This window comes from Rhinatrema bivittatum, chromosome 2 (assembly GCF_901001135.1).
Source record: "Rhinatrema bivittatum chromosome 2, aRhiBiv1.1, whole genome shotgun sequence".
Classification (NCBI taxonomy): domain Eukaryota; kingdom Metazoa; phylum Chordata; class Amphibia; order Gymnophiona; family Rhinatrematidae; genus Rhinatrema; species Rhinatrema bivittatum.
Genome location: NC_042616.1, coordinates 55,982,583 through 56,006,228, shown reverse-complemented (window position 1 = coordinate 56,006,228; position 23,646 = coordinate 55,982,583). Strand labels below are relative to the sequence as shown.

General features: G+C 44.8%; 1 protein-coding gene across 3 annotated transcripts in view; it reads right to left on the bottom strand.

Moving 5' to 3' along the window:
* Positions 1 to 23,646, bottom strand: part of SMARCC1 (SWI/SNF related, matrix associated, actin dependent regulator of chromatin subfamily c member 1) — a 557,827-nt gene that overhangs the window by 420,414 nt on the left and 113,767 nt on the right. For all 3 annotated transcript variants that reach the window (XM_029588188.1, XM_029588187.1, XM_029588189.1), the window contains exon 9: positions 9,121 to 9,246. In XM_029588188.1, coding sequence (XP_029444048.1) covers positions 9,121 to 9,246 — 126 coding nt within the window. The remainder of the gene's footprint in view (positions 1 to 9,120; positions 9,247 to 23,646) is intronic.

Sequence of the window (23,646 nt, the reverse complement as noted above, 5' to 3'; positions counted from 1 at the left end):
GAACCTTTTGGATCGCTAGTTTGCAAAGAGTCTTTGACTTCGCTCGAATGAGCCAATCGTCGAGATAGGGATGAACCAATATCCCTTCTCGTCTGAGTGCTGCTGCAACTACCACCATTACCTTGGTAAACATTCGAGGCGCAGTTGCTAGACCGAATGGAAGAGCCCGAAACTGATAGTGTTCGCCCAATACCATGAAACAAAGATATCTCTGGTGGGATTCTTGAATTGGTATATGTAGATAAGCTTCTGACAGATCTAAAGAAGCCAAAAATTCATTTTTGTGGACGGCCGCAATGACTGATCTCAAGGTCTCCATACGGAAACGAGGAACCCGAAGTGACTTGTTTACCTCCTTCAAGTCTAATATTGGACGAAGTGTTCCTTCTTTTTTGGGAACAATGAAATAAATGGAGTAACGACCGGTTCGATATTGGGACAGAGGAACCGGAACAATAGCTCCTAGATCCTGCAACCGATGTAAGGTTTGACGAACAAGTTGCTGCTTTAGAAGAGAACCGCTTGGAGATACTAGAAACAGATCCTTTAATGGGCGTGCAAAATCCAAAGCGTAGCCTTGTTTTATAATATTGAGGACCCAATTGTCTGAGGTAATTTTGACCCATTCCCTGTGAAAACGTGAGAGACGTCCTCCTATTTCTGGCACCAAGGAATGGGCCGGCGCACCTTCATTGTGGAGATTTGGAGGATGGAAAAGTTTGGGAGCTGTTAGAATGGAGAGGCCGTCTCCCACGAAAGGAATGGGCCCAAACCTGAGCCCTTGAAAGCTATTGACGTGTAGAAAAAGATGGAATTCTACCAGTACGGAATCTTCTCTGGCCCCCGAAAACGGCCTCTAAAGGAATTGAACAAACGATAGGAACAAGGTTTATCCTCTGGTAATTTATAAACTTTATTATCTCCCAAATCTTTAATGAGCTGCTCTAACTCTTTCCCAAAGAGTAATGATCCTTTAAATGGAAAAGAACCCAAGCGAGATTTGGAAGTTGCATCAGCTGCCCAATGACGAAGCCAAAGAAGCCTTCTTGCAGAAACTGCAGAAGCCATAGTACGAGACGAAGTACATAACAAGTCATATAAAGCATCAGCAGTGTATGCTACTGCTGATTCTAAACAATTGGCTTGTTCAAGTTCTGCTGACGGCAAATCCTGAGAGGTAAGTAACTGTTGGACCCACCGAAGAGTTGCCCTCTGCATTAGACTACTGCACACCGCCGCCCAAACACCTAATGCGCATACCTCAAAGATACGCTTAAGAAGAAACCTCAAGTTTTCTATCCCTGAAAATCCTTTAGAGCAGTGCCTCCAGTTACTAGAATTGTGGTGTGCTTAGCAATAGCAGAAACTGCAGAATCAACCTGAGGGACCTTTAACAAATCCAAAAATTCTTGTGGAAGTGGATAAAGTTTATCCATAGCTCTAGTAACCTTAAGACCAGCTTCTGGGAAATCCCATTCTCTAGTAAGCAACTGGAAAAGCTTAGGATGAAAAGGAAAGGATTTAGGCGGAGCCCTAATCCCTGCGAGAACAGGATCCCCAGGAGTGGAATCCGTTACTGGTTGTGGTGCTGGAATTGCCAGTTCCTCTAGTATAAAAGGAATAAGAGGATCTAACTCCTCTTTGTGAAACAATCACAGTACTTGGGGATCATCCCCTTCCACCAGCACTGATCCCATAACCTCTTCATCAATAATATCAGCTGATGATCCCAGAAGTGGGTCTTGTAAGTCAGGATCCTGACCCATATTAATTAAATGTGACAATCTTAGCAGAGGGTGGCTGATTACCTTCTGTATCTGCTGTAGCCTCCAAATATGCCTTATGCATAAGCAAAATAAATTGTGATGAAAATGGCTGCTTTAATACCCCCCCCACCCCGGGGGTAAAGGAAGGTTGAATATTATCATTTTCGTTCAAACTAGAGTGCTCTGGGGCTAAAATAGGAGGTGATAAACATTCAATGTGCTCCCCTCCGTCCGACCGCGAGCCAACGCGATCGTCGTTTAAATTCAAAATGGCCGCCACTGCCCCGCGATTCGGAGACGGGACCGTTATAGGTAAGGAAATCAGCTGTGAAGCATTTCAATCGCGCGTACGTGGCAACTGCCGTTTTCTGCCAGTAAGAGGTAGCTCAGATCGCCTTCGCCGCCAGAAACGCAGAGAAAGCACAGACTGTCTCTGGAGATCCGTGCTGCCGGCTCTCCACAGGCAGAACAGCGACAACTGCGTGGCATCACAAAATAAAAATTAATAAGCAGCTCTGAAAAAAAGAAAGGCTTGAAATAAATGTCTTGTGTCCCTCCCAATATTAAAATTTGCCTTGAACTTAGGGTTTTTTTTTGTTTTTTTTAAACTGCTATACAGTTAATGGAGCTTTCTCTTCAGAGGAATGAAACCTCCCTGGAAATCAACAAAAAAATCTCTAAGCTCCCTTCAGAGGCATATAAACTTCTCTGGCACTGAAAGGGGGAGGGACCGGCCCACCGGTAAATCCCCTCTTTGCCCGGGAATAATTAAAGTCTTCCGGGTGTCAAGGACAACGGACACAGCATCAAATTAATTCTAAATTTTATTTTTTTTTTAAACATAAGAAGATCTAGTCAAAAATCAGCCAGGGACAAAAAACTCCCTTCACTACAAATAAAGGTAAATTTACTCAGCTGACCAAAGTAACAGGACCGCAGGAGATGTCTTCCTTCACCTGCTGGAGTCAGAGGAATACTGGAGGATCGCAGGAGGCACCCTGGGATATGGGAGGTGCTTAGAACTTTGACCTCTGACTCCACCTGCTGGAAAGGAGACATAACCCTACTGTCTGGACTGATCCTGGTACGTACAGGGAACATTAGACTACTTCTACAGTCTATGCTATGTCATCAATTCTATTGTTTTTGTTTTCTCTTGCTCGTCTGGTTTGTTTTTGAACATCAGCGAATCCTGTATCTGTTTGTGAGAGGATGGGTGAGATATTGTATTGGATTATTATGGGATAGGTTATTTAATTTTATTTATAATTTTGTGCTAAATGATTGCTTAGTAGTATACTGTATGATTTTAATTTGCAATACACTTTATGCTCAGAAGATCAAATGCTACTTGATGTTCTAAGTTTCAAAAGCATTAAGTTATATGAGGTCATAGAAAGACTCCTATCAGTAGCAGGTGCAGACCTCTGGAATTAGCAGCTCCCAAGTGATTTAAAGAAAGAAGGATGTTATAGTATATATTCAGGAAAAAACAAGTCCATTTTGTTTGGACAAGCTTATTACAACATATAATTCTGCATTTTCATAGATTTTTCCATTTCCATGTTTTTAAGTTTATTTAATTTGTTTTTATTTTGTTGTTCATCTATGTTTTCTATATTTTATTATGGATGTTTTTGAATTTGTAAACTGCACAGAACTTTGGATTTTGAGGTATATCAATATTTTTTAATAAATAACATTAAATAAAAATTGGGCCTGCTGGATTTGCAGCATAGCAAGAGTAATAAATAAAATAACGAGGAAAAAATGTGGGTGTCTGATGAAATGGGAAAGCAGAGTTGCTTACCTGTAACAGGTGTTCTCACAGGACAGCAAGATGTTAGTCCTCAGATATGGGTGACATCATCAGGATGGAGCCCAATCATGGAACACTTTTGTCAAAGTTTCTAGAACTTTGACTGGCACCTACTAGACACGCCAGCAATGCACTGACCCTGCATCCAGCAGGGGTCCCCCTTCAGTCTCATTATATAGCAAAAATACGTGCAAAAAATAAAATAAGAAAACGTAGATGAACCCAACTCCACGGAGTGGCAGGTGGGTTTCGTGAGGATTAACATCCTGCTGTCCTGTGAGAATACCTGTTACAGGTAAGCAACTCTGCTTTCTCACAGGACAAGCAGGATGGTAGTCCCCACATATGGGTGAGTACCGAGCTGAGGATGCCCAAGTAAAGCACCAAATGCACCCAAAGATGTGCGCAACAGGCACAACAACAGGGGTGGATTTTGGTTAAGAGGACATCCTGAAATCCTGAATGGGTTGGTGGAAGGATGTTGGGAAGTTTAACTGAAAACAAATTGCGTAGAACAGACTGGCCAAAGATGGAATCCTGTGTGCCAGCCTTATCTAAGCAATAATGGGCTGCGAAAGTATGGAGAGAACTCCAGGTAGCAGCCTTACAAATATCAGTAAGCGGCACCGAACAGAGGTGCCCTACTGATGTCGCCATGGCCCTGACAGAGTGTGCTTTTACACAGTCTTGTAGCAGAATGCCTGCTTGCTGGTAGCAAAAAGAAATGCATTCCGCCAACCAGGAGGAGAGGGTCTGCTTTCCTACAGGATTTCCCAATTTGATGATATCAAAAGAAACAAACAAGTGAGTGGATTTCCTGTAGGCCGATGTGCGGTCCAGATAGAAAGCTAGAGCAAGTTTGCAGTCCAAAGAATAAAGAGCCTGTTTTCCTGGGTTCGAATGAGGCCTGGGAAAAAAGGTAGGTAGGATAATAGATTGGTTAATATGAAATTCCGACAATATCTTCTGCAAAAATTTAGGGTGAGTACGGAGAACTACCCTGTCATGCAGAATTTTAGTGTAAGGCGGGCTGTAATTCACTAACTCTGTTAGCTGAGGTGATCACCAGAAGAAAAACTACCTTCCAGGTGAGTTAGTGGAGATCACAGGATTGAAGAGGCTCAAACGGAGGTTTCATGAGCCGTCCCAAAACCACATTAAGGTCCCAAACTGGGGCAGGAGGGCGCAGTGGAGGTTTTAAATGAAGCAAGCCTCTCATGAAATGGGATACTAAGGGTTGAGTTGAAATGGAGACATTTCCTACACCCTTATGGTACACAGACACTGCACTAACATGCACCCTGATAGATGACAGGTGTTAGAGGTAGTCCAGGAACCTTGCAGTGGAACAAGTGAATGGGTCTATGGACATGGAAGTACACCAAACCATAAACCTCTTCCATTTAGAGCGATAAGACCTTTTCATTGAAGGTTTTTGTGAAGCCACCAGGACTTGGGATACAGTCTCTGAAAGGTTAAGAAGTTGGAGTATTAACCTTTCAACATCCAGGCCGTCAGGGACAGAGCTTGGAGGTTTGGGTGACGCAGATATCCTTCGTTCTGAGTGATTAGAAGGGGATCCTTCCCCAGAGGAATGTGTCGGCGTACTGATAGGTCTTGGAGGATTAGAAACCACACGTTGCATGGCCAGTGGGGAGCTATCAGAATCATTAATCCTTTGTCCTGCCAGAGCTTCACAAGAGTCTTTGAAATGAGAGGAAGTGGAGGGTACGTATAAAGGAAAGCGCTGGTCCAGGAGAGGGCGAAGGCATCTCTTGGCTGTGAATGGTGACTGCGAATCAGAAAGCAGAAGTTGTCTACTTTGTGACTGTGTACCGACGCAAAGAGGTCTATGCGAGGGTAACCCCAACGGTGGAATATCGTGTCCCCTACCGTGGGGTTGAGAGACCACTCGTGCGGATGGAAAGTGCGACGCGCTTGTCTGCCAACACATTGTCCACTCCCGACAAGTAGGTTGCTTTGAGGCACATCAAGCGGGAAAAGGACCATGCCCATATCTGTGCATCTTCCTGACACAGGAGGTAGGAGCCCGTTCCCCCTTGTTTGTTGATGTACCACATCGCAACCTGATTGTCGGTTTGAATCAGGATAGCTTTGTTTGATAGGCAATCCTGAAAGGCCTTGAGGGCATATCTGATCGCCTGGAACTCCAGGAAATGTATCTGGTGTTTGGCTTCCTCTGGAGACCAGGTTCCCTGAATCTGCAGGTCGCCTACATGTGCACCCCACCCAGATGCGTCTGTTAAGGTGATTTGAGGATCTGGAGCCTGAAAAGGAAGGCCTTGAATGAGATTGGAGTGGTGCATCCACCAGGCTAGTGACAGACGGAGCTGTTTGGTAATGTGGATAATGCTGGACAATGGCTGACAAGCTTGAATCCACTGACATTTTAATGTCCACTGCATTACTCTCTTGGCTAGGAGAGCCATCGGAGTGACATGCACCGAGGGCACCATGTAACCCAACAGTTTGAGGAAGTGACGAGCAGTTGAAGATACTCGGGACTGTAGCTGATGCGCCAGAGATGTAATGGTGAAAGCACGATCCTGGGGGAGGAAGGCTTTAGCCTGTATAGTGTTTATGTCGGCCCCTATAAAGGATAGGGTTTGAGATGGAACTATCTTGGATTTGGGATAGCTGATTAGAAACCCTAAGGAGATCCGGGTGTTGATAGTGAGACGTAGGGAGGTTAACGCTCCCTGCTGAGTCGGAGCCCTTATCAACCAATCGTCGAGATAAGGGTAGACATGGACACCCTGATTCCTGAGGAAGGCTGCGACCACCACCAGGCACTTGGTGAATACTCATGGAGCAGACGCCAGGCCGAATGGTAGTATATGGTACTGGAAATGACGAGGGCAGACCAGGAATCGCAGGAATTTGCGATGAGATGGTGTGATTGAGATGCGCATGTATGCGTCCTGGAGATCTAGAGAGTATAGCCAATCTCCTCTTTGCAGAAAAGGAAGTAGAGAGCCCAAGGTTACCATCTTGAATTTTTAGAAAATAGCGGTAATAAAATCCCTGCCCCTGCTGGGAGAGGGATACCGGTTCTACTGCTCGGAATAGGAGGAGGGATGAGACCTCCTGTTCGAGCAAGGGAGAGTGGTCAGACTTCCCCCACATCAGCCGAGGTGGAGAGTCCGCTGGAACAGTCAGGAAATTTAGATGGTAACCTTGGGTGACTACTGCAAGTACCCACGGGTTTGTGGTGACTGTGTGCCAAGCGCTGTTGAAGTGGCAAAGTTGACCGCCGATTGGTATGGATGGAAGAGGAGGTTGGCTTACACTCTCTAGGAAGGAGTCAAAACTCCAATGCTGGTCCAGGCTGAGAAGCTGGCTGAGACTTTTGAGGCCGAGTCTGCCTGGATTGACCTTTTTGGTAAGGTCTGGAAGGGCACCCTCTAGAAGCCGGAGGATAAAATTTTCGTGGCTTGTAGGTTGGCCGCTTAGAGTCTCATCTGAAAGTTCTCTTAGGGGCGGTAGGGAACTCAGACGGCAAAGAAGAAAGCTGGCGCAGCGTTTCATGGTGGTCCTTCAACTGCGCCACAGTCTCTCAGATCTTTTCCCCCGAAGAGATTATCTCCCACACAGGGTAGATCCGCCAACCTGTCTTGGACTTCTGGTCTTAAGTCCGAGGATTTGAGCCAGGCCCATCTTCATGCACTAATCCCCGCTGCAGAACTCTTGAGGCAGTGTCGAAGATATCATAAGCAGCGTGGACCTCATGTTTTCCAGCATCCAGACCTTTTTGAGCCAGAGTATGAAGTTGAGCCTGGAGTTGCTCTGGTAACGAATCAGAGAAGACCTGGATCTTTTTAAAGAGGTCTCTGTTATACTGGGTCATGTATAACTGGTAAGAGGCTATGCGAGATATGAGCATGGAGCCATGGAAGACACGCCTGCCAAAAGCATCCAGGGATTTTTGTTCTTTCCCTGGAGGTATGGAGGAATGAGGTTTGAATGTCGTGCCTTCTTCTGGGCTAATTCAACATCCACAGAATGATGATCCAACTGAGACTTCTGGAACCCCAGAGCTGACTGCACCAGATAGGTGGCATCTGTCTTGGGGTTGACAGGTGGGACGGAACATGGGTGTTCCCATTTTCTTTTCAGGAGATCAAGAAGGATTTCATGAATAGGTATGGACATGATTTCCTTAGGAGCATCAAGAAATTGGAGTACCTCCAGCATCTTGGGCCTAGACTCCTCTTCTGTCTGAAGTTGGAAAGGAATGGTTTCAGACATTTCCTTGATGAAATTGATAAAAAAAAAAAAAACAGATCTTCTGGTGGAGAACGTAGTCTTTCATCTGGGGGAGAGGGCTCTGATGGTAGATCATCTGTATTCTGGGACGAATCATCGGTCCAAGGACTGTACGGCTGATCTCAAGTACCTAGTGGGTCTCCAGCAGGGAGAAAAGGTGCTAATCCTGAAGGACCAGGCCTAGGCATCGATGGCATCAGAGGCGGCACAGACAGCATCAATGGAGGCACCGAAGGGACCGGTGACATCGATGGACGAGTCGTAGTAAAATCCCAGACTGTGGAATGGGAACCTGTGTTCCTTCTTCATTCGAAGATAATGGAATCGGGGTAGAAGGCACTGGACCCACCGGTGCACTTGGTTCCATCGGAGGCAGGGCACCGATCAACACATCCAGTCTACCCAGTAGCGGTGCAAGCGCTACGGGAATTGGATCGGTGACCGGTACCGGCGTCGATGAAAGCCCTAAAGTACTTTACCGATGGCCTCTTGGATCATCCAATCCAATTCCTCCCGGAAGCCTGGGGGCATGGAACCCTGGCACCAGAATAGGAGGCAGCACTGGTGTAGCCGGAGGGTCCACCGGTGAAGGTGGAATACCGAATCTCAGCACTACTGAAGGTGGAGAACGCCTTGGTGACCTGGTCACAGAAGAGGATGGGGCCTTTTCTGGACGGGCTTCTTTGTCTGTGGCTCTATTGACGTCGATGCAGAGGGCTTGCCTGGTTCGATGGACTGAGCCTTCCAATGCTGGTGTCAACACTTTTCACGATGTTCTCCTCGGGTTAAAAACCTTGGGTTAAAAACCTGAGCTGGGCTTTTAAAGGTAGAATGAGGGAGCTGTTGGTACACTCAGTCACATTGGCACTGTTACTTCTTTATGGTCTTAGTCTTAGGTCTGAAATAGCTATTTACCAGTCAGAAAAATACAAAAGTACAGCAATGTTGTTAGGTAACATCACAACTGAGCTAAACCAGCTCGAGCAGAGAAAGTCTCTAGCAGAATAAGATATTAACCAAATATTTCTGGATATTGCATTGTATGCAGATCTGTCTCCTGGTTTTCTGAGTATGAAGATTCAGGAGCAGACAGTGCATGCAAATCTCTCTCCTGCACATTTGTGGATATACTGAACACCTGAATGGCTAGTTATTTCTTGAGGACTGGGTTGGGAACCACTGAACTAAAGTGGTAGACCTGGAGTAGTTGAGCAGTGTAGCAATAGAAAAGCCTTGAACAGCCCATACCTCTTCATTCTTTGTGGAAATTCGCTGGCGTAATGTCACTGGCTTCTTGTTCTCATCCACTTCATAATCTTCTTCATTCATCCACTCGTTGAAACCATCTGTGTCCAGAATCCACTTTGCATGAACCTGGGAGCAAAACACCACCATGAACCCACAGTGAAGATAGGTTGAAAGGAACCTACTACTAGTTTGGTTTTGATTTTATTTTTTAGCTGCACATTACACTGGTGAATGCAATTGGACTCAGAACACACTGCAACATGGTTTACCTTGCAGAAATCCAGGTTTATAGTAAAGATGGGACCCACAAAAAAAAAACAAACCCACCTCAACCTGCTTTCACAAACCCAACCCACAATTAAAGTATATGCCATTGGCAGGGTTTACTAAATCAAACACTCCTCCCCCCACCTCCCAAAACAACAACAAAAAAAAAATTATGGGCACTGATCATTTCTTTGAGACTGCCATTTATTTATGCTTCCTGAGTTTTACTGTGTCTTATGATTACAATCCAATAAAGTGTATCTACAAACAAATACTTGGGCTATAAACAGAGTTTGGAATCGCCAGTTGCAATTTTTCAGCTCATCCTGCTCTGCAGCAAAACACTGCACATTTTGGAAGACTGGAAGTAGGTGATCTAACTCTGGAGTTTCCTCTTCAATGAGGTCAGCAAAACCTCTGCATGCAGTTGTAATGTGTTCTAACCAAAACCAGATGGTTCTAATGCTCTTCGACACCTTAACTACATTGGCATGTCTAGGTATACAATCTATAGCTTGAGACTCTGAAGAACTCATTAGGGAAATAGAATTAATGAGATCCTATACAGCCCACATACATCATTCAGCACTTTAAAAAGAAAAAAAAAAGTGCCACAGGATGAGGTTGGATAATTTGTTAATTTTAATTATAGAAACATAAAAACATAGAAATTGATGGCAGAAAAAGACTATAAGGCCCATCCAGTCTGCCTCGCAATCTTATTTGAAACTGGATTCACAGACCTTTAGTCAGGGCCTTTTCTTTGCCATTATGGTTACATCTTCAATTTAATTTTTTTTTCTACTGCTTCATCCCATGTCTCTTAGTTTTAGCTCCTTAGGAATCTTTATTCCCATTCTCCATCAGTTTTCATTCTCTCCTATTTCAAATCCCCTCTTATCCCAACTTTTCACACTAGTCTTCTCCCTTCTAAAAATGTGCCTATTCTCCTCTCACTATCCATTTCCCCTTCTTTCTACAGCCTCTCTACCTCCTCTTCTCTCCCTCTGTTTGCTCCTTAACTTACATTCTCCCCCTCCCCCACCCATTGCTGGTGCCACATAGCTGTTCACTACAAGCCACTAAGAGCCAGCAATTGGGGGGGGGGGGGGAGAGACAGAGTGAGTGTGTGAGAGAGAGACTACCACAGCAGCAACCCAGGTGAGGAGGGTGGCAGCAGTCTAGAACAGTACTAGGCCAATTGCCCACACTAGTAAATTCTGTAATAGTTGCCGCAGCATCAAAGGAAACTGGGGAGGGCAAACTCAGGATAAAGCACTAATACAAGACAGGAAAAAATACAGGGCTAAATCAACTTGCAAAATACATCTGTAGGTTAAACAACTGTGACACTCTTATGAATATACTGGCCTTGATGGACTTTGGTATCAGACCAAAGTCCATCAAGGCCAGTATCCTCTCTCAGACAATGGCCATAAGATCCCAAAAAGTACATCCATTTCTTGTTATTCTCTCCCAGGGACAGCAATAGCCTTTTTCAATAATATTTTATTGACTTTTCCTCCAGGAACTTGTGCAACCCTATGTACTAGTCACCTTGACCATATCCTCTGTCAATAGCCTCCACAGGAAGATTGTACACATAATAAAGCACTTTTTACTGTTTAAAATCTGTTGATTGTTAGTTTTATGGCGTGTCAACTTGTTTTATTATTTGAAAAGGTAAATAATGGAGAAATTATTTACCTGATAATTTCGTTTTCCATAGTGTAGACAGATGGACTCAGGACCAATGGGTTATATGCTCCCCTGCTAGCAGATGGAGACAGAGTCAGGTTTCAAAGTTGACGTCACCTTAGATATACCCCTGCAGTGACCTCAGCCATTCAGTATTCTCTTCAAAAGCCATTGTGGACAAACTATTGAAACACTTTAATAAAATTTGAATACAACTTAATAACTTGATTAAAAAAACAAACAAACGGGTGACCATAACTGTACTCAACCAAACTTAAGCAATAGATCCCAGCAACATTATAGATGCCCTGATCTAGGAATAGGGCGATAGCTTACCTGTAACCTCTTGGAATAGAGATTCACCTCACGGGCAATTCCTTGGCACCGTTCATGGGCAGCCGTGTCCATCTGTCTACACTAAGGAAAACTAAATTATCAGTTACGTAATTTCTCTATTTCCTAGCTTCTAGCCAGATGGACTCAGAACCAATGTGGTGTACAAAAGCTAGCTGCCCGCGATCCGGTTAGCACTGCCCTCGCAAAGGCTGCGTCCTCTCGGGCCTGGACATCCAGGCGATAGACTCTGGGAAAGGTGTGCAAGGAAGATACTGCCTGGGCCCTAGTGGAATTAGCTTTAACCTGAAGGCGTAAAGGCTTCCCTGCTGCTACATAAGCTCCCAGGATCACTTCCTTGATTCAGTAGCCTATGGTAACACACGAAGCTGCTTCACCTTGTTTCCTTCCACTGTGAAGAACAAACAAGTGGTCCATCTTGTGCACCGGTTCTGAATGTTCCAGATACTGTACTAAAAGTCTACTGATGTTTAAGTGGCGTAGGAAGCAGTAGTCTTCCATGTCCTTACGTCTATCCAGGGACAGTAAGGAAATTGACTGGTTTATGTGAAACTCCGAGACTACCTTAGGCAAGAAGGAAGGAAGCTGTAATGTTCCTGGAGTCAACCGGAGGAACAGCTCCCACATGATAGCGCCTGTAGTTCAGAAATGTGATGAGCCGAGCATATCACCACCAAAAATACATTCTTCAGCTTAACAGACTGCACAGCGCACGAAAGGAAGGCCCTGCTATAAAGTCCAATACTAGACTGAGGTTCCATAGGGGACCTGCCACTTTAAGGGTGATCGGAGGTGTTTAACCCCTATTACTCCTATCCTCTCATGTCCTCAGCCTCGGAGTGATCCTTGACACTCATTTTAATCTAGAAAACCTCAAACTCTACCCTAAAAGAAGGCTTTTTCAAACTACACACACTAAAAAAACTCAAACCTCTTCTACACCTAAGTGACTTTCGAACTATACTACAAGCCATCATTCTAACTAAAATCGATTACTGTAATGCCATGCTACTTTGTCTACCAAAAAGCACAATCCAACCCCTGCAAATTTTGCAAAATGCCGCTGCCCGTATCCTCACCAATGTACACAAGAACGAACATATCACCCCAGTTCTCAAACATTTGCACTGGCTTCCCATATCCACCCGGATACAATATAAAACACTCACCCTCATCCATAAATCCCTCTACAACAATGACATGCAATGGTTCAGAGAACACCTCTATTTCCACGATTCAGGTAGACCCTGCAGAAAACAACATGCAGCCTCACTTCACACCCCTTCCCACAAAAAGACAAGACTGAAGTCCACCGCAAACCCAGCTCTATCCATTGCCGGCCCTTCTTTATGGAACAGCATGCCTCACACCTTACGACAAGAAGCATGCTACAAAAAATTTAAACAAAACCTCAAAACTTGGCTCTTCAAGCAGACCTTCATGTAACTCTCCGTACCCCCCCCCCCTCCTTCTCGAACCGTAACTAAGCCTGCAATGCAACGCTTCACCATATGCCAGCTATATATAATTTTGTATATATTTTAGAAATAGTTATTTCCCACTTTCTACCCTTTACCTTGCTCTTGTAATTCACCTTCCTTCCTCCTTATACCAATCTTGTTATACACTAAGTTACATGTAAAGCTTGTTGCTGAATTTTGTTGCTGTTATACTGTAAACCGATCAGATGTTTCAAACGATGAGCGGTATATAAAAAACCACAAATAAATATTAGGAAACGGGCCAAGTCTGGATGTGTTGATAAGGGGGGGCTCTGCTCACCTCACCTCTGAAACAGGAGAGAGCCACCACCTGGACCTTCAAGGAGTTGAGGGACAACCCTTTGGTTCAAGCCGTCCTGTAAAAATTCCAGAAACATGGGGATCTTGGTCATCTAAGAGGACACCCCACGTTCCTTGCATCAGGCCTCAAATATTCTTCAGATCCGCACGTATGCCAAGGACATCGAGAACTTCCAAACTCTGAGCTAGGTGGTAATTACTGCCGCCAAGTATCCACGCTTCTTCAGGGGAGCCTTCTCAAGGGCTTCCCCTCATGAAGGATCGAACCCTTGTTAGAGAAGGTCCCTGTGTGGCGGGAGGTATAGGGGGCTCTACACCAGAAGCCTCCACATGTCTGCATACCACCGGCATCTGGGCCAATCCGGGGCCACCAGAAGGACTAACCCTCTGGAGGAAGTGACGTCACTTCCCATGCCGGTCAGCTAAAATGGAGCTCCCTGTCTCCTGGGGCTTTCTGTGAGAAATTTAAGCTTTTACCCATGCGATTCAGCACAATTTTGCGAGCAATCGGCAGCGGAAACCACCAGGCACATGGCGAATAAAAAAAAGATAGTCGACTTTAAAAACATTCTCCTACAGCAAAGGGGGAGAAGAAGTTGATCCTGAGGCGCACAAAATGGCAGCCGAGGACAGCCCAGAGGAATCGGGGAATGAGGGTGGAGAGCCAGGGAAGCCTGACTCAGAGCTCCCTTCCTGTGCGGAACGCCGATCCTGGTTTATGGAGATCCAGCAGGATATGAAATCTTTCAAAGCAGAGATCGCCGTAACTTTACAGGAAATGCGTGAGGACCATGCGGAGCTGGGCTGCAGGCTCGATGACATAGACATCAGACTGGATGAACAAGAGGAGCGCTGGTTTAAGCAACAAACAGCTTTAACAACTTTACACTCCACCCAGTCTGAAATGGCGGACAAACTTGGAGACCTAGAGAATAGGTCTAGACGTTGTAATTTATGTTTTAAGGGCATACCAGAAAAGGAGGACTACGCTGACTGCTCCTTGGTGATACAGAACATCTGTAATATGATCCTGGGGGAAACTGAGGCCCATACAGAGGGAACTCCTGCCACTCTGCGGATTGAAAAGACACACAGGTCCCTAGGGCCCAGGATTGGGAACAGGCCACGGGACATCGTGGAATGTTTTCATTCATTTGCCTATAAAGAAAAGATAGCTAATGCAGCGAGACAACGCCGGATTTGGAACTGGGAGGAGAATGAGATCACCATCTATGCGGACTTGGCTTCCAGCACCCTGCGCAAGCGACTGACTTTCAGACCTATAACCTCTGCTCTGCTTCAGCGTCCATCTGATACCGCTGGCTTTTCCCTTTCGGATTATGGTTTCAGATAGAAAGGAAATCGTACAAAGTACACACAGTGGATGAAGCAACGCAAGTTCTGAAAGCAGTGGGAATATCGGTGGACATGCCAGCCCCCAGTGTCGCTGCTTCTATCAGTTCCAGACCTGATACACCACGTTGGCAACGTGTCAATAAAGGGGGATGCAGACTCTGAAGAAATACCAGCGACAGCTCACTGGCTGATATTCCCACTTGAATTGCCATAATTGTCAGACTTTCTTTATATAATTTCAGGTGCCCTCCTTTGATAATAGAAATGGGACGTAAGGTGATCCATGGGGGGTTGTTTTTGGTTAACGCTGACCACTTACTCAGCACTGTGGGTAATCATAAGCTAAGTTAACTTTAATATGGTTGTCAGTTTAATGTTCAATGCTCCGGGGATAGGAGAACCTCTTTACCAACATCATGGCTCCTTCCTCCGGGAATCTCCTGGAACGATGGAATCCTTCCCGGGTACTTCAAGGGAATGGGGGGAGGGGGGATTGGGTATTCTGCCTCACAATATATATATATATATATATATATATATATATATATATACACAAAACCAGCAGAGGGAACCACTGGAGAACCGTCATTCATATGTGCCAACTTGTAAAATGGGTCATTAGGGTTAGCTCTATCAAGGTTATGATGGGTATGTGCTCAGGTGGGAGGCATGCAGGGCTCATCATGTCTCCGGTTAAATTTATATCCCTTAATGTTAAGGGTTTAAACTCTGAACGCAAAAGGAGGTTTTTGTATCAGGAGATGGGTCGCTTGACTGCTGATGTGATTTATTTGCAAGAAACATCTTCAAAAAGATATGAAGGTCTAATGAAATCGGATAAATATCCGCACCAGTACTGGGTGGCGGCGACGACCAAGGATTCTAAATACTCAGGATTTACACTTTGAATTGTGAGCTCACACCTTGATTCTCAGGGTGGCTATCTCCTACTTAATGTGAAATATAGGGGGGAATCCTTTACGGTATGTACAGTATATGGCCCTACCTCCCGAAAGGAAGCCTTCTATGCCGCTCTTCACACTTTTATAGCTGACAAGGCGGGGGGGGGAGAGTGTAATCCTTGGCGGAGACTTTAATTTAACGCTTAATCCGCATCTGGATAACTCCACGGGGACCAGTTCAGACTCTACCCTTTCTAGAAAGGCACTCAAAAACATCATCACACTAATAGCGGGGGTAGATGTTTGGCGATCTCGCTTTCCTACCTCAAGATGTTATTCATTTTACTCACATCCTTATAAATTGCTACTCACGCTTAGATATGTTTTTGATAGATAAAATCAGAATTAATATGGTTTGAGCAGTGGACATTGAACCCATAGCATGGTCCGACCATGATCCCATTTGGTTTCAATTACACTTACCCAATTATGATACTGGGAAGAGATATTGGCGGCTCAATGATTCCTTATTGGAGGACAGTGATTTTCAAGAAAAGATAGTAAGGGAAATAACAAGAATATATACATCTCAATGATACTGGAGACATTAATCCTGGGACCCTATGGGAGTGCATGAAAAGTGTATTGCAGGGATCATTTATAGCCCGGGCCACTTTTGTCAAAAAAAAGAGGGAGAGGGAAAGGCAACATTTAATGACTACCCTACACCAGCTTGAACTGTCTCATATGCAGGATACGGCTCGCTCTTCGCTTCGAAAAAATATTCAGGAGATAAGGGACAAATTAGTAACGCTGGATTCAGCGCGGATAGCGCATCACTTAGAACTGGCCCAGAAGAAATGTTTTGAAGGTGGGAATAAAGCAGGGAGGTATTTGGCCCAAGCCCTCAAACGCAGACAGGCTTGAAGCCACTATCACAAAAATTAAAGATTCAGAGGGGGGGGGATTCTAACAGATAATACCTCAATAAGACAAAGATTTCATCAATTTTATACCCAGTTATATAGCAGGGATCTGGCTATACAGGCTGGAGCTATTACCGCTTACCTGTCCGATATACCACTCCCAGTCTTGACAACTTCTCAGCAGCAATTCCTCAATAAAGGTATTACAGAAGGAGAACTCCACAAAGCTATCAAATCCCTAAAACCTGGCAAGTCTCCAGGACTAGACGGGTACACGCCGAGGTTTTATAAATTATTTTCTACAGCAATAACGCCCACACTCTTAAAATGTTTTAATTCTTTGAGAACGGGGACTTCTTTGTCGTCCCAAGCTAACACGGCAGGGATTACGATTTTGGTAAAACCTGGGCGGGACCCAACACTATGCGGATCCTACTGACCCATATCCCTCCTGAACATTGATGTTGAATTACTAGCAAAAATTCTTGCCAATCGTTTGAATTGTTTTATAGCACAGCTGGTTCATAATGATCAGGCGGGATTTATTCCTGGGAGGATCACAGCTGACAATGTCCACAAGATACTCGACAATATTTGGTATGCACAAAAGCACAATCTCCCCACTATAGCCTTATCAATTTTCGCCGAAAAGGCGTTTGATATGGTGCACTGGCCATATCTTTTTCATACTATGGAAAATATGGGATTTGGGGCTCCCTATCTCCAGTGACTTTGTCAGCTGTATAGTTCCCCCAGGGCATGCCTCAAGATCGATGGAGGCTACTCCCCTACATTTTTGGTGGGCAGAGGAACCAGGCAGGGTTGCCCGTTATCTCCATTGCTTTTTGCTTTGTTTCTTGAGCCTTTTGCGATCAACGTTAGATGCAATGCTGCTATTACTGGGTTAACTGTGGGTAGGACTTCCACTAAACTCTCACTGTATGCCGATGATATTTTACACTCACGGACCCAAAGATGTCCCTTGAGCATATGACTGATGAAATGGAGGCATTTAGTCAAGTCTCTGGATTCCGGGTAAACTGGGAAAAATCTGAGATACTTAACATCAATATCTCCCCCAGGGAGGTCACTCGTTTACAAGGGCAATTTCAATTTAAGTGGGCAAAAGCGCAGATTAAGTACTTAGGAATTCAGCTTAGTGCCACTCAGGATTTACTCACCATAAATTATATGCCCTTATGGCACAAAATTTCTAAGGACATGGAAGAATGGAGCCATTACCACATTTCCTGGATGGGTAGAATGGCCGTCTTTAAAATGACTATACTGCCGAAACTTTTATATCTCTTCCAGACACTACCCATTATGATCCCAGCTCCACTCTTAAAGCAGTGGCAAAGGAAATGTAGGACTTTCATTTGGGCAGGACGTAGGCAAAGAGTGGCTAGGCATGGGTTCTTACCCAACCCAAAATTCAGAGGGGGCTTAATGTTCCTGATATCTCTCGATACTATTGGGCTGCCCAGTTTAAAAAGTTGGTTGATTGGCATATTACACGACAGCCTAAACAATGGGTGCTAATAACCCAAGAATTGATGGGACACATTCCCCTTAGTAGTCTTCTCTGGCAACCCAGGAAGACCTGGCTCGAAGAATCAAGCACAGTTTTTCCCCCCCTCTACCCTCCTTTTACTGCAGTTGTGGCATCAGCATGGAATTCGACTGCTGGGCAGGAGGTAATATCATGCTAGTAACTAGTTTTTACGCTAACAAAGCGTTCCGACCTGGTTTTGAGAGTCAAGCTTTTGGAGTGTGGAGGCGGCAGGGAATACGGTCATGGGAGCATATATGTGGCCAACACGATATGCGTTCTTTTTCAGACCTACAACAGGCCTATGCCTTACCAGCATCTGCTGCATACCCCTATGCACAATTAGCTCATATGATTGACCTACATCTCAATTTAGGAAAGTCAGAATTTGAAAATGTTTGTGGGAAGGCCAATTGCTGTACTAAAATATTATCCATGATACATTGCTTACTATCTCCACAAGAAGGGCCTATACATACATTTCAGAAGGTATGGGAGAGAGACCTTCAGGTAGATTGGCCACCCCGGGAATGGAAGAATATTTTCCAGAATATGGGTAGAGGATATATTGCTTCTTCTCTTATTGAAAATTCCTATAAATTACTATACCATTGGTGTGTTTGCCCTTCTCAATTGCATAAATTCACACCACAGTCTTCAGACAACTGCTAGAGGGCATGTAAGGAAGTGGGAACTTTTTTCCACATGTGGTGGGATTGCCCAATGATTCAGGCATAATGGCAGGAGGTGTTCCATTGGATGAGGGACCTGATACCAGAGCTTGTCTCACCCACGCCTGCACAGGTATTATTGGGTACAAAAATTCCAGGGATCACGGATGACCACAACCGTTTAGACCACTATATATGGACCGCCAGTCGATGCGAAATTGCATGCCTGTGGAAGTCTCCGAGGGTACCAACAAAAGCAAACATACAACAAAAGGTGCATAAAATGTATTTATTATCAAAAATCACAGCTTATAAAAATAAGAGTATCTCTCGCTTTGAAAAGATATGGCAAACCAAATGTGGCTGTCTTCTCAGGAAACTTACGCTCAGGCACAGTCAACAACCTCACATACCCAATAGGATTTCTTTGATAGAGAGTGCAGACAGATACATGATTTCTTTACTACATCTTATACACCTAGGATTACTAATTGACTCAGTATTAGGTGTATGTATGAGAGGCAGGGGGGGGGAGGGTTAAGGTGATAATAAAAAGACTTGGTAGTTTTGACAGTGTGTGAATCTTTACATAGCTCATGTTCTTACAGCTCCTATTAAGGATTTATCTTCTGGTTATGAAGGTTGATATTATACCATAATATTGTTCTGTGTTTCTTCTGTTAATTCATGAATGTACCAAGCATGATTTACCTCTTGCACTGTTTGTAATAATAAAAACCTTTACTTACAAAAAAAAAAAAAAAGGACTAACCCTCTGTGGCGTGCAATCTTGTGAATAACCTTGCCCAGCAGGAGCCACGGAGGGAAGGCATACAGCAAGCCCTCCTCTAGCCAGGTCTGAACAAGGACGTCGATCCCTTGTGAGTGCTGGTCTCTTCTGTGCCTGAAGAATCGGGGAATCTTCACATTGTGAGATGTGGCCAGTAGGTCAATGTATGGGAGGCCCCAGTGATCTACCAGGAGCTGGAAGGCTCTGGTCGACAATGCTCAATCTCCTGGATCCAGGCTCTGCTTGCTGAGAAAGTCTGCTCTGACGTTTTCTTTTCCCACGATGTGGGAGGCAGAGATACCGTGTAGATTTAACTCTGCTCATTCCATAAGGTAGCTTTTGGTTCCTCCCTGGCGGTTGATGTAGTTACCGTTGTTGCGTTGTCAGACATCACGTGGACCACCTGGTCCTGGAGTCTGTGGCTGAATTGCAGACACGCTAATCTGACAGTTCAGGCTTCCAAGTGTTTTATATTCCAGTGCGCCTCTTCCTTGGTCCATCACCCCTGGGTTGTCAATTCCTGACAGTGAGCTTCCCCATCCTCAGTGGCTCACTTCCATTGTGAGGACTAGCCAATTCATGGGGACAGGCCTAAACCCTTGCTTAGGTGGACTTCCTGTAGCCACCACTGGAGCCGAGAACATACTTCCATCAGCAGGTGGAGGCGAATTGAGTAGTTTTGAGACAATGGGTTCCAACGTGACAGCAGGGAGCATTGGAGTGGCCGCATGTGTGCCCTTGCCCATGGTACTACTTACAGGGTTGACTCCATCATGCCAAGGACCTGGAGATAGCGACACACCCTGGGGCGCATTGTTTTCGTCAACATCAGTTTCCTTATCCTCAAGGGAGGGAGGAAGACTGTCCTGCTTGGTGTCGAACCAGGCTCCCAGTTACTCTAAGGTCTGGGAGAGCTTGAGGCTGCTCTTGTCCATATTCACGACCCAACCAAGTTCCTGAAGCAGGGACGTGACCCTGCTGGTCATATGCAGGCTCTTTTCCAACGACTTCACACAGATCAGCCAGTCGCCTAAGTAAGGATGCACCAGGATCCCTTCTTTCCTCAGTGCCACCGCCACAACCATCATAATTTTGGAGAATATTCTGGTGGCGGTTGCTATGCCGAAGGGCAATGCCCGGAAATGATAATGGCAGCCCAGCACCGCAAAGCGTAGGAAACGCTGGTGGTCTTGATGGATTGGAATATGAAGGTAGGCCTCCGAGAGGTCCAGGGAGGTTAAGAACTCTCCTGGGTGTACGGCCAATCATGATGAGGAGTTTCCATGCGGAAGTGAATTATCCACAGATGACGACTGATGTTCTTGAGGTCCAGGATGGGGCAAAATGAACCCTCCCTTCTTGGGTATGATTTATTTTATTTTTTATTTTTATATACCAACATTCACCCAGGGGTATCACATCGGTTTACATAATATTTAGTGAGATAGTGTGATAACAGGTCATTCTATCTTTACATTGAGACATTGTAAAATTATAGCGAAGTAAGGTTTTGTAACTTATAAAATTATTACATTGTAAAATAAAGGTGATTTGTTATCTTAACAATATAACAGCTAACGTTGATTTGACTATTGAGAGATCTCATTATGGGTTATGTGTGGGATTAGAGATCTGTTTGGTATTGGTTGTTGGGGGTGACATGGGGTTAACTGTTAGCTGGATAGGGTTTTTGGAATAGCCATGTTTTTAGTGATTTCTTGAAGTTTTGTGATGAGGGTTCCATTCTGAGTTTTGCTGGTAGTTTGTTCCATAGTGTGGGGCCAGCTATTAAAATTGTTCGATCTCACGTTGAGGAGATGTGGACCTGTTTGCTGGATGGGATGGAAAGTAATCCAGTGTTATTGGATCGTAGGTTTCTTTGGGAGGTGTATGGATGAAGGGTGTCCCTTAGCCAGTCTGTCTTTTCGTTGTTGAGGGACTTGTGCATTAGGGTAAGGGCTTTATATTGTATTCTTGTGTTATGGGGGGCCAGTGGAGGTCTTTTAGTATGGGGGGATGTGTGTGGAGCGTTTGCTGTTTGTGAGGGATCTGGCTGCCACATTTTGTAGTAGTTGGAGGGGCTTGAGGGTGGAGGTTGGGAGCCCAAGGAGGATGGAGTTGCAACAGTCGAGTTTGGAGAAAATGAGGGCTTGGAGTACTGATCGATAATCTTGAATGAATAGTAGTGGTTTGATTTTTTTTGAGGACTTTAGTTTGAAGTAGCCTTCTTTTATTATGGTGTTGATGTAGGTTTTCAGGTTGAGCTGGGAGTCTAAGGTGACGCCTAGGTTTCTTGCAGTTGTAACGAGATGGCTCATACTTTGTGTGAGGGGGCCATCTTGAATATTCCATGCTGGGGGTTTGGTTAGAGATAAGTAAGATTTCTGTTTTTGCATGGTTAAAGGTGAGTGCTATTTGGGATAGGAGTTTTTGTATTTGGGTAAGAATGGATCTCCATTGTAGAAGGGTGCTCTGTATGTTTTCTTTCATAGGGATAAGGATCTGGACATCATTGGCATAGACAAAGTATTGGAGGCCCAGGTCAGTGAGGAGTTTGCATAGTGGGAGCATATAGATGTTGAACAGGGTGGAGGAGAGTAATGATCCTTGAGGGATGCCGTGTGGAAGGGGGAATTGTTTTGATTCCTTGTTGTTGAGGATATCTTTGTAGGTTCTGTTCGATAGGTAGGAGCTGAACCATTTGATTGTGGTGCTGTTTAGTCCAATTTCACTTAGTCTGGATAGGAGGGTGTTGTGGTTGATGGTGTCGAAAGCGGCGGATATGTCAAGTAGTATAAGAAGGTAGGATTTGCAGGCGCCAAGACCTCTGAGTGCTGAGTTGGTAAGGGTAAGTAGGAGTGTTTCGGTGCTGAGTGCTTTTCTGAATCCGTGCTGGGGTGGGTATAGTATTTTTTTGGGTTTCCAGGTATTCGGAGAGTTGATGGTTTACCGTTTTTTTAAAGGATTTTTGAGATAAAAGAGAGGTTCCATATGGGTCTGAAGTTGGTAGGGTCAGCCGAGTCTAGGTGTGGTTTTTTTGAGCATAGCTTTGATGGTGGCGCATTTAAGGGCCTCGGGGAAGATTCCTTGCTCTAGCGATACGTTGATGATGTCAGCTATAGGTTTGGCTATGATGTCTGGGATTAGTTTCAAGGTTTTGATTGGTATAGGGTCAAGGGGGTGGGTGATTGGGTTTATTTTTTGTATGATGATTTTTATCTCGGAGGAGGCTGTGGGTTCAAAGGTGGTCCAAGTGGGGACAGTGATGGGCTGGGGGGTCATTGTTTCCTTGGTTGCTTGAGGGTTGGAAGTTATTAGTTTGGTGGTTTTGTCCAGAAAGAACTGTGCTAGCTTGTCGCATGTTATTGAGTTGTTCTCATTCGGGGGTGCGGTTTGGATGGGTTGAGTCAGCTTGGTGACTAAGTTGAAGAGGGCTCTTGGGTTGTATTGGTGTTCGTGGATTTTCTTTGCATAGTATTCGCATTTGGCCTTATCTATATCAGTTTTGTAGATGTAGAGTATTGTTTTGTATTTGTCCAGGTGGGGTGGGGTAGGATCTTTTCTCCATTTTATTTCGGCTTGATGGAGTAGTCGCTTTATGTTTTTCAGTTTGTGTTTGTACCATGGCGCTTTATGGGTGTTTTCAGTTCTGATTTCTTTGATGATGCTAAGACATTTTGATTTTGCAATTTCAGCGTTGATGTTGAGCCATGAGTTTGTGGCTGTGTTTGCTGTGTTGAGGTTAAGATCTTTTAAGGCGGTGGGGAGGGCTTCTGCGAGGACTTCACTGGGGCATGGTTTGGGGAATGTTGTTGTTGGTTTCTGTATGGTTGATTTTGAGTTGTAGTGTGGTTTGGATGAGTTTGTGGTTGGACCATGGGATGTTGGTCGTTGTGAGGGGGATGATGGTGCGTGCTGTTTTGTTGTTGATAAATATGAGGTCAAGAGTGTGACCGGATTTCTGAGTTGGTGTGTTTACTATTTGTTTGAAACCGAAGGCTGACATGGTGTCAAGTAGTAGTTTGCATGTGGGAGACTGGGAGAGTGGAATCTATGTGGAAGTTGAAGTCTCCTAGGATGATTGCTGGTGTGTCCATGTTAATGTGTGATGGAATGATTTCAATGAGTGATGATAGGTGGAGGTCCAGGGATTTGGGTGGGGCGTATACCAGCATGATTTGAAGGTTTTTTTGTTTTGGAGAGGCCTA